Consider the following 12,002-nt stretch of genomic DNA (forward strand, 5'->3'; position numbering starts at 1 on the left):
GGAATGTGAAGTCAAGTGGGCTTTAGGAAGCATCACTATGAACAAAGCTAGTGGAGGTGATGAAATTCCAGTTGAGCTCTTTCAAATCCTAAAAGACTGTGCTGTGAAAGTGCTGCACTCAATATGCCAGCAAATTTGGAAAACTCAGTAGTGGCCACAGGACTGGAAAAGGACAGTTTTCATTCCAATCCCAAAGAATGCTCAAACTACCCCACAGTTACATTCATCTCATACGCTAGCAAAGTAATGCTCAAAATTCCCCAAGCCAGGCTTCAACAGTAAGTGAACTGTGAACTTCCAGATGTTCAAGCTGGTTTTAGAAAAGGCAGAGGAACTGGAGCTCAAATTGCCAACATCTGCTGGATCATCAAAAAAGCGAGAGTTCCAGAAAAACATCTATTTCTGCTTTATTGACTATGCCAAAGCCTTTGACTGTGTGGATCACAATAAACTGCGGAAAATTCTGAAGGAGATGGGAATACCAGACCACCTGACCTGCCTCCTAAGAAATCTGTAAAAGGTCCATCTAGTCAAAGTTATGGTTTTTCCAGTAGTTCATGTGTAGATGTGAGAGTTGGACTATAAGGAAAGCTGAGTGCCGAAGAATTGATGCTTTTGAACTGTGGTGTTGGAGAAGACTCTTGAGAGTTCCTTGGACAGCAAGGAGATCCAACCAATCAATCCTAAAGGAAATCAGTTCTAAATATTCATTTAGAGTATTGATGCTGAAGCTGAAACTCCAATACTTTGGCCACCTGATGCGAAGAGTTGACTCATTGAAAAAGACCCTGATGCTGGGAAAGATTGAAGGCAGGAGGAGAAGGGGACAACAGTGGATGAGATGGCTGGATGGCATCACCGACTCGATGGACTTGAGTCTGAGTAAACTCTGGGAGCTGGTGATGGACAGGGAGGCCTGGCGTGCTGCGGTCCATGGGATCACAAAGTGTTGAAGGCGACTCAGTGATTGAACTGAACTGCACTGCAGTCATTGTGGAGCCCAAGCATATGAATCTGTCAATGTTTCCCCTTCTATTTGCCATAAATGATGGTACTGGATGCCATGATCTTAGTTTTGTGAATGTTGAATTTCATATCAGCTTTTTCACTCTCCTCTTTCACCCTCATCAAGAGGCTCTTTAGTTCCTCTTCATATTTTTCCATTAGAGTGGTACCATATGCATATCTGAGGTTGTTGATATTTCTCATGGCAATCTTGATTTCAGCTTGTGCTTCATTTAGCTTGGCATTTCTCATGATGTACTCTGCATAGAAGTTAAATATTCAGGATGACAATATACAGCCTTGTCATACTCCTTTCCCAATTTTGAACCAGTATATTGTTCTACGTCCATTTCTAACTGTTGCTTCTTGTCCTACATACAGATTTCTCAGGAAACAGGTAAGGTAGTCTGGTAGTCCCATCTCTTTAAGAATGATTCACAGTTTGTTGTGATCCACACAGTCAAAGGCTACTACTACTTTACTACTTCACTGAAGCAGAAGTAGATGAACTCCATTGCTTTCTCCATGATCCAATGAACATTGACAATCTGATATCTGCTTCCTCTGCCTTTTCTAAAACCAGCTTGTACATCTAAAGTTCTCAGTTCACAAACTGCTAAAGCCTAGCTTGAAGGATTTTGAGTATTACCTTGCTAGCGTGTGAGATGAGTGCCACTGTGCAGTAGTTTGAGCATTCTTTGGCATTGCCTTTCTTTGGGATTGGAATGAAAACTGACCTTTTTGAGTCCTGTGGCCACAGCTGAGTTTTCCAAATTTGGTGACATATTGAGTGCAGGAGTTGAGCAGCAGTATCTTTTAGGGTCTGAAATAGCTCAGCTGGAATTCCATCACCTCCACTAGCTTTGTTTATAGTAATGCTTCCCACTTGACTTCACACTCCAGGATGTCTGGCTCTAGGTGAGTGATCCCACCATCATGGTTATCTCGGTCATGAAGATCTTTTTTGTTTAGTTCTTGTGTATTCTTTTCACCTCTTCTTAATCTCTTCTGCTTCTGTTGGGTTCTCACCATTTCTGTCCTTTATCAGGCCTGTCCTTGCATGAAACATTCTCTTGATATCTCCAATTTTCTTGAAGAGATCTCTAGTCTTTCCCACTCTATTGTTTTTCTCCATTTCTTTGCACTGTTCATTGAAGAAGGCCTTCTTATTTCTCCTTGCCATTCTCTGGAACTCTGCATTCAGCTGGGTATATCTTTCCCTTTCTCTTTTGCCTTTCACTTTTCTTCTTTCCTCAGCTATTTGTAAAGCTTTCTTAGACAATCACTTGCGTTCTTGTATTTCTTCCTCTTTGAGATGGTTTGGTCACTGACTCCTGTACAATGTTACAAACCTCTGTTCAGAGTTCTCAGGCACTGTCTACCAGGTCTAATCCCTTGAATCTATTCCTCACCTCCATTGTACAAACATAAGGGTCAATTTAGGTCAAATCCCCTTCATAGATCATAGTCTTGTCATGCAAAGGGGCTTATATGATTCAGTGAAGCTATAAGCCATGCCATGCAGGGCCACCCAAGACAGACGGGTCATAGTAAAGCATTCTGACAAAACGTAGTTCACTGGAGGAGGGAATGGCAACCTACTCCAGTATTCTTGCCTTGAGAACCCCATGTGCAGTGTGAAAAGGCAAAAAGATATGACATCAGAAGGTGAGCCCCCTGGTCAGGAGGTGTCCAGTATGGTACTGGGGAGGAGCAGAGGGCAATTACTAATAGCTCCAGAAAGAATGAAGCAGTTGGGCCAAAGTGGAAACAATGCTCAGTTGTGGATGTGTCTGGTGGTGAAAGTAAAGTCTGATGCTGTAAAGAACAATATTGCATCCCAGGCTGGCGGCGGGCCGAGGGGTGGGGACGCCGGCCGGGCCGGGGGCTTGCAGAGCCATGAACGGGGCAGGGTCGGGCCCTCGCCGGCGGGCGCGAGTGTCCCGCCTCGTCTCCTTCAGCGCGACCCACCGCCTGCACAGCAAATCTCTTAGTAATGAAGAAAACTTGAAATTATTTGGGAAGTGCAACAACCCAAATGGCCATGGGCACAATTATAAAGTTGTGGTGACAGTACATGGAGAGATTGATCCTGTTACAGGAATGGTCATGAATTTGACGGACCTCAAGGAGTGTATGGAGGAGGCGATTATGAAGCCCCTTGATCATAAGAATCTGGATCTAGATGTGCCGTATTTTGCAGACATTGTAAGCACAACAGAAAATGTAGCCGTATATATCTGGGAAAACCTCCAGAAATTTCTTCCTGTGGGAGTTCTTTATAAAGTAAAAGTATATGAAACTGACAATAATATTGTAGTCTATAAAGGAGAATAACTCTTAGAGATTAATTTCCATCCATATTTGAAGATCTTTATCCCCTTGAACAATTAAGAAGTCATCACCTAACTGTTGCACTTCCACATTGTGTTCTGGAATCACTGTGAGTGAGTCCTGTTCTAGACTCAAATCTAATTTAAAACCAAGTTTGTAATGTATTCTGAGTATCATTTAAAGAGTTGTTCATCTGTAGATTAAAATCACTTCAGCAAAAAAAAAAAAAAGAACAATATTGCATAGGAACCTGAATGTTAGGTGCATGAATCAAGGTAATTGGATGTGGTCAAGCAGGAGATGGCAAAAGTGAATATCAACATCTTAGGAATCAGTGAACTAAAATGGATGGGAATGGGAGAATTTAATTCAGATGACAACTATCTACTGCTGTGGGCAAGAATCCCTTAGAAGAAATGGAGTAGCTTTTTTTTTTTCTTTTTTTCTTTTTTTTTTTTTGGAGTAGCTTTTATAGTCAACAAAAGAGTCTGAAATGCATTACTTGGGTACAATCTCAAAAATGACAGAATGATCTTGGTTCGTTTCCAGGGCAAATCATTCAACAACACAGTAATCCAAGTCCATGCCCCAACCACTGATGCCGAAGAAACTGAAATTGAATGGTTCTGTGAAGACCCAGAAGACCTTCTAGAACTAATACCGCCCTCCCCCCCAAAAAAGATGTTCTTTTCATCAGAGGGGATTGGAAGGCATAAGTAGGAAGTTAAGAAACACATGACAGAAAACTATAAGACACTGATGAAAGAAATAAAAGATGACATAAACAGATGGAGAGATATTCCATGTTCCTGGGTAGGAAGAATCAATATTGTGAAAATGACTATACTACCAAATGTAATCTACAGATTCAAAGCTATCCCTATCAAATTATCAATGGCATTTTTCACATAAAATAATCTCACAATTCATATGGAAACACAAAAGATTCTGAATAACCAAAGCAATCTTGAGAAAGAAGAATGGAGCTGGAGGAATCAACCTTCCTGACTTCAGATTATACTACAAACTCCAGTCATCAAGGCAGTACGGTACTGGTACAAAAACAGAAGTACAGATCAATGAAACAACATTGAAAGCCCAGAGATAAACTCATGCACCTATGGGTACCTTATTTTTGACAAAGGAGGCAAGAATATACCATGGGGCAAAGATAGTCTCTTCAATAAGTGTTGCTAGGAAAACTGGACAGCTACATGAAAAAGAATGAAATTAGAGCACTTCTAACAGCATACACAAAGATAAACACAAAATGGATTAAAGATCTAAATGTTAAGATAAGAAACTATAAAACTCTTAGAGGAAAACCGAGGCGGAACACTCAATGACATGAATCACAGCAAGATCCTCTATGACCCACCTCCTAGAGTAATGGAAATAAAAACAAAAATAAACAGGTGGGACCTAATTGAACTTAAAACCTTTTGCACAGCAAAGGAAACTACAAACAAAGTGAAAAGACAATCCTCAGAATGGGAGAAAAAATAGCAAATGAAACAACTGACAAAGGATTAATTTCCAAAATATACAAGCAGCTCATACAACTTAATACCAGAAAAACAAACAACATAATCAAATAGTGGGCAAAAGATCTAAACAGACATTTCTCCAAAGAAGATACAGATGGCTAATAAGCACATGAAAAGATGCTCAAGATTGCTCATTATTAGAGAAATGCAAATCAACTACAAGGAGATATCACCTCACACTGGTAAGATGGTAAGGATGGCCATCATCAAAAAATCTACAAACAATAAATGCTGGAGAAGGTGTGGAAAAAAGGGAACCCTCTTGCACTGTTGGTTGGAATATAAATTGATACAGCCACTATGGAAGACAGTACGGAGATTCCTTAAAAAACTAGGAATAAAACCACCATATGACCCTGCAATCCCATGACTAGGCATAAACCCTGAAGAAACCAAAACTGAAAAAGATGCATGTACCCCAATGTTCACTGCAGCACTATTTACAATAGCCAGGACTTGGAAGCAACCTAGATGTACATCGACAGATGAACGGATAAAGAACCTGTGGTACATATACACAATGGAATATTACTCAGCCATAAAAAGGAATGCCTTTGAGTCAGTTCTGGTGAGGTAGATGAACTTAGAACCTATTAAACAGAGTGAAGTGAGTCAGAAAGAGAAAAACTAATATCGTATATTAATGCATATAAATGGAATCTAGAAAGACAGTACTGATGAACCTATCTGCAGGGCAGCAATGGAGACACAGACATAGAGAATAGACCTCTAGGCATGGCGGACCAGGTGAGGGGAAGAGGGTGGGATGTGTGGAGGGAGCAACGTGGAAACATGTACACTACCATATGTAAAATAGATGGCCAGTGGGAATCTGCTGTCTGACTAAGGGAACTCAAACCAGGCTCTGTGACCCCCTAGAGGGTGGGATGGGGAGGGAGGTAGAAGGGAGGATCAAGAGGAAGGGACATAGGTATACCTACGGCTGGCTTGTGCTGATATTTGGCAGACCAACACAATATTGTAAAGCAATTATCCTTCAATTAAAAGTAAATAAAATTTTTAAAAAGGTACCTGGAGTAAAAGGCAAGTTTGGCCTTGGAGTACAGCATGAAGCAGGGCAAAGGCTAACAGAGTTTTGCCAAGAGAACATACTGGTCATAGCAAACACCCTTTTCCAACAACACAAGAGAAGACTCTATACATGGACATCACCACATGGTCAACATCGAAATCAGACTGACTATATTCTTTGCAGCTGAAAATGGAGAAGCTCTATACAGTCAGCAAAAATGAGACCTGGATCTGACTGTGGCTCAGATCATGAGCTCATTATTGCAAAACTCTGGCTTAAATTGAAGAAAGTAGGGACAACCACTAAGCCATTCTGGTATGACTGCAATCAAATCCCTTATGGGCCATGAGTGACACCTCACCGATTCTGACACTTGAATTGGTGTTCCTGTGCTCCTTAACTACTACCTAAACATTGCCTCTTGAAGCCACCTGCTCAAAAACGGTGGGGGGGGGGGGGGCTTCTCAGACAGGAGGATGGCTCTGTGGTCACATGTGTGGTGGTGGTGGCGGTTTAGTTGCTAAGTTGTATCTGACTTGCGACCCCATGGACGGTAGCCCACCAGGCTCCTCTGTCCATGGGATTTTCCAGGCAAAAATACTGGAGTGGGTTGCCATTTCCTTCTCCAGGGGATCTTCCCGACCCAGGAATTGAACCCAGGTCTCCTGCACTGCAGGCAGATTCTTTACCGACTGAGTCATGAGGGAAGCCCCACGTGTGGTAGCCTGGTCTAATGTTCTAGTTTTCTATTTTAGGACACACGTCTCCTAGCTGGGCTTCCCCAATGGCTCAGCAGGTGTGCAGGGGACACAGGAGACATGGGTTCAATTCCTGGGTCAGGAAGATACCCTGGAGGAGGAAATGCAACCCACTCCAGTATTCTTGCCTGGAGAATCCCAAGGACAGAGGAGCTTGGCGGGCTACCATCCATGGGGTTGCAAAGAGTCAGACACGACTGAAGTGTCTGAGTACACATACATCCTCTTATAACTGTTCCATATATTTCTTTTTCATTTAAAAACATTTTTATTGAAAACACAATATATAAAAATGCACATATAATAAACGTATTGCTCAGTGACTATCACATTGAAAACCTGTACAGTCAGCTCCCAGATCAAGAAGCAGGACATTTGTTGTTGTTTAGTTGCTCAGTCATGCCCAGCTCTATGACCCCACTGACTGTAGCCCGCCAGGCTCCTCCGCCCATGGGATTCTCCAGGCAAGAATACTGGAGTGGGTTGCATTTCCTTCTCCAGGGGATCTTCCTGATTCAGGGGTCGAACTCATGCAGGTGGATACTTTAACTCTGGGCCACCTTCCAAGGTGGTCCGTAACTACCTGACATTTTCAAAACAAGAAGCAGCTTATGAGTAACTACCACCGAATATTATTACATGATTTTAAAAAGTTTTGTTGGGAAAATCAATACCCTACCCTAAAAAATTAGCAGGTTCAATTATTCATTTATATCTACGCTCAAGATCAGTTAAATGTGGAATCTAAAATATGGCAAAAATGAACCTGTCTACAAAACAGAGACAGAATCATGGACATAGAGAACAGACTAGCAGTTGTCAAGGGTGGGGGTTAGGAGAGAGATGGAGTGGGAGGCTGGGGTTAGCAGATACAATCTTTTATATACAGAATGGATAAACTAGGTCCTACTTATAGCACACAGAACTACATTCAATATCCTATGATAAACCATCATGGAAAAGAATACATATATACATGTATATATATAACTGAATCACTGTTGTACAGTAGCAATTAACACAACACTGTAAATCACCTATACTTCAATTAAAAAAGAAAAGAAGAAAAGAATGTAATCCATCCCAAGAAATCCACATCATGCTCTCCTTCAGCTGTTCCCACAACTCCTCTCCACGGGGACTGCTGTGCGGACCTGTGACGGCTGTGACTGACTCTGCCAGGCCTTGCACTTTATAAAGGGAACCACAGCAGGCGCGTTCTGGTGGCCGGCTTCTTTTGTTTGTGATTCACTCCCAGTGCAGTGCGCGTGCTGTAGGCTGTCCCTTCCACTGCTTTTCAATGAATAAATCAATTGTGATATATTTATACAGTGCAGTGCTACCCGTTTCATTTTCATTAAAAATATTTTACATTGGAAACCTCAAGGGCTTAGCTGTTGAAAGTGAAGTCCAGTGCTGCAATCAACACAGTGTTATTCTCAAATCTTAAATTTCATAATGGCTTCAGCGTCTTGCATTAAGTAAAATATGGGTACTATCTCAGCTTCTGAGCCAGGAAAACCTGCTTTGCTTCATATCTGCTATTGGTTTTGTAACAAAATAATAGTCTCCTAAACTCCACTGTTAAGTATCATTATTAATCTTAGAACTCTATTCATACGGCAACATTTTTTCAGAGTAAAATTAGAGCAAACAAAAACATCAGCATTTACATTCAAGTAACTTGATTTATTAACTCTGAAATTCTTCTTACCTTCACACTTTACACACTTATGAAAACATGTTACTTTTAATGCCAAAAGTGCAAGTGCACTACATTTAGTTTTCTTTGATATGTGTTCAGTCTCTGTCCACCAACACACACACACACACATACACAGACACATACACACATACAGACACACACATACACATACACACACATACACACATACACACACACACAGACACACACATACACATACACACACACACAGACACAGACACAGACACACACACACACACACACACCCCTCACTCTTCACTGACTCCAAGATTTTAGCCACAGCACCACTCAGTAGGTTAAACTTCATTATGACAGTCTCCTCTTGATATTGCAGGAATTAATATTGCCTAGAAGAAACCCAAAACCTATATTATAGGAAAATTCAGAATGTCATGGTACCCTTCCATAAAAGTGCTTGCAGAAAAATATATTTTTTTTTAAAACTCAGGTTACGAAGGTACAATATAGTTTACATATGAAAGCGAAAGTGAAGTAGCTCAGTCGCGTCTGACTCTTTGCCACCTCATGGACTGTAGCCTACCAGGTTCCTCCATCCAAGGGATTTTCCAGGCAAGAATGCTGGAGTGGGTTGCCATTTCCTTCTCCAGGAGAGCTTCCCGACCCAGGCAGTGGACCTGGGTCCCCCACATTGTAGGTAGATGCTTTACCATCTGAGCCACCAGGGAAGCTCCTGCAGTTTACATATAGTAAATTATACATTGACTATAATATTATTATATTTACAATAAACCATATGTAAACTTACATAAAGTTTACCCTCTTTAGTCTACAGTTCTGAGGTTCAACAAATGCATATAGTCATGTAACCAGCACCACAATCAAGATACAGAACATCCCATCATCCCCAAAGTCCCCTCGTGCCTCTTTGTACTCAGCTCCTACCCTTAACTCTACCTCCTGGTCACCATCTCCTGGAGCTTGCTCAAACTCATGTCCACTGAGTCAGTGATGCCATCCAACCAACTCATCCTTTGTCATCCCCTTCTCCTGCCTTCAATCTTTTCCATCATCAGGGTCTTTTCCAATGAGTCAGCTCTCACATCCGTACACGACTACTGGAAAAACCATTGTTTTGATTATACTTATCTTTGTCAGCAAAGTAATGTCACTGTTTTTTATGCGCTCTAGGTTACCAGGCTTCCCTGATAGCTCAGTTGGTAAAGAATCCGTCTGCAATGCAGGAGACCCCAGTTCAATTCCTGGGTTGGGAAGATCCTCTAGAGAAGGGATAGGCTACCCACTCTGGTATTCTTGGGTTTCCCTGGTGGCTCAGCTGGTAAAGAATCCTCCTGCAGTGTGGGAGACCTAGGTTCAATCTCTGGGTTGGGAGGATCCCCTGGAGTAGGGAAAGGCTACACACTCCAGGATTCTAGCCTGGAGAATTCCATGGACTATATAGTCACAGAGAGTTGGACACGATTGAGCGACTTTGACTTTATTTTCTAGGTTTATCATTACTTTTCTTCCAAGAAGCAAGCATCTCATAAAAGTATATAAAATATATCAATTCAGTTCAGTCACTCAGTCATGCCTAACTCTTTGTGACCCCATGGACTGCAGCATACCAGGCTTCCCTGTGCATCACCAACTCCCGGAGCTTGCTCAAACCCATGTCCATTGCATTGGTGATGTCATCTAACCATCTCATTCTCTGTCATCCCCTTCTCCTCCTGCCTTCAATCTTTCCCAGCATCAGGGTCTTTTCAAATGAGTCAGTTCTTCGCATCAGGTGGCCAAAGTATTGGAGCTTCAGCTTCAGCATCAGTCCTTCCAATGAATATTCAGGACTGATTTCCTTTAGGATTGACTGGTTGGATCTTCTTGCAGTCAAGGGACTTTCAAGAGTCTTCTCCAACACCACAGTTCAAAAGCATCAATTCTTTGGTGCTCAGCTTTCTTTATAGTCCAACTCTCACATCCATACATGACTACTGGAAAAACCATTGCCTTGACAAGACGGACCTTTGTTGGCAAAGTAATGTCTCTGCTTTTCAATATGCTGTCGAGGTTGGTCAAAACTTGTCTTCCAAGGAGCGTCTTTTAATTTCATGGCTGCAACCACCATCTGCAGTGATTCTGGAGCCCAAGAAAATAAAGTCTGACACTTTTCCCACTGTTTCCCATTTATTTGCCATGAAGTAATGGGACCAGATGCCATGATCTTAGTTTTTGAATGTTGAGTTTTAAACCAGCCTTTTTACTCTCCTCTTTCACTTTCATCAAGAGGCTCTTTCGTTTTTCTTCACTTTCTGCCATAAGGGTGGTGTCATCTGCATATCTGAGGTTACAGATATTTCTCCCAGCAATCGTGATTCCAGCTTGTGCTTCATCCAGCCTGGCATTTTGCATGATGTACACTGATGTAAGTTAAATAAACAGGGTGACAATATACAGTCTTGACATACTCCTGTCCCAATTTGGAACCAGTCTTTTGTTCCATGTCCAGTTCTAACTGTTGCTTCTTGATATTCATACACTTTCTCAGGAGGCAGATAAGGTGGTCTGGTATTCCTATCTCTTTCAGAATTTTCCACAGTTTGTTGCAATCCACATAGTCAATGGCTTTGGCATAGTCAATAAAGCAGAAGTAGATATTTTTCTGAAACTCTCTTGCTTTTTCAATGATTCAATGGATGTTGGCAATTTGATCTCTTGTTCCTCTGCCTTTTTTAATTCCAGCTTGAACATCTGGAAGTTCATGGTTCACATACTGTTGAAGCCTGGCTTGGAGAATTTTGAGCATTACTTTACTAGCATGTGAGATGAGAGCAATTGTGTGGTAGTCTGAACATTCTTTGGCATTGCCTTTCTTTGGGATTGGAATGAAAACTGACATTTTCCAGTCCTGTGGCCACTGCTGAGTTTTCCAAATTTGCTGGCATACTGAGTGCAGCACTTTCACAGCATCATCTTTCAGGATTTGAAATAGCTCAACTGGAATTCCATCACATTCACTAGCTTTGTTCATAGTGATGCTTCCTAAGGCCCACTTGCCTTCACATTCCAGGATGTCTGGCTCTAGGTGAGTGATCACACCATCATGGTTATCTGGGTTAACTAAACAAGATCTTTTTGTATAGTTCTTCTGTATATTCTTGCCACCTCTTCTTAATATCTTCTGCTTCTGTCAGGTCCATACCATTTCTGTCCTTTATTGTGCCCATCTTTGCATGGAATGTTCCCTTGGTATCTCTAATTCTCTTGAAGAGATCTTATGTTTTATTTGATTAACATTTATCTTCACATTAAACTGTGAGTTCATGAGGGCAGGGAGTGCATTTTGCTCAGGATCATATGCTGAGGATACAGCATAGTAGTAAACACTCAGTAAAGACTGAGTAAATGAGCATACAGTTTGAAACCAGCACTGTGCTAGGTGTTCACTTTTGATTCTTTCAAGGGCACATTAAGATCAGTATTAGTACTTTTGTTTTACTATGTGATGATCTTTAATCAAAAATTCTTTGACTTTCCTCCCTTCAAAGGATGGAGCCTAATTCCCTTTCCACCAAACATAAGCTGACTCAGGGGCTTACTTACAATGGACAGAATGCAGCAGAAGTGACAGTACCATAAAG

At 41.5% G+C, this 12,002-nt stretch overlaps 1 protein-coding gene across 1 annotated transcript; it reads left to right on the forward strand.

Annotated features, from left to right (window-relative positions):
- Nucleotides 1–2,848: 2,848 nt before the first annotated feature.
- On the forward strand, nt 2,849–3,569 carry LOC122677886 (6-pyruvoyl tetrahydrobiopterin synthase). Its single transcript, XM_043878198.1, has one exon. The coding sequence runs from the start codon at nt 2,905–2,907 to the stop codon at nt 3,340–3,342; it is 438 nt and encodes a 145-aa protein (XP_043734133.1). The 5' UTR covers nt 2,849–2,904; the 3' UTR covers nt 3,343–3,569.
- The last annotated feature ends 8,433 nt before the right edge of the window (nt 3,570–12,002 follow it).

The sequence above is a fragment of the Cervus elaphus genome, chromosome 3 (assembly GCF_910594005.1).
Source record: "Cervus elaphus chromosome 3, mCerEla1.1, whole genome shotgun sequence".
NCBI lineage: Eukaryota > Metazoa > Chordata > Mammalia > Artiodactyla > Cervidae > Cervus > Cervus elaphus.

What these genes read in the sequence shown, in the direction of transcription:
- LOC122677886 (XM_043878198.1), top strand. Translation starts at nt 2,905, where the DNA reads ATGAACGGGGCAGGGTCGGGCCCTCGCCGGCGGGCGCGAGTGTCCCGC.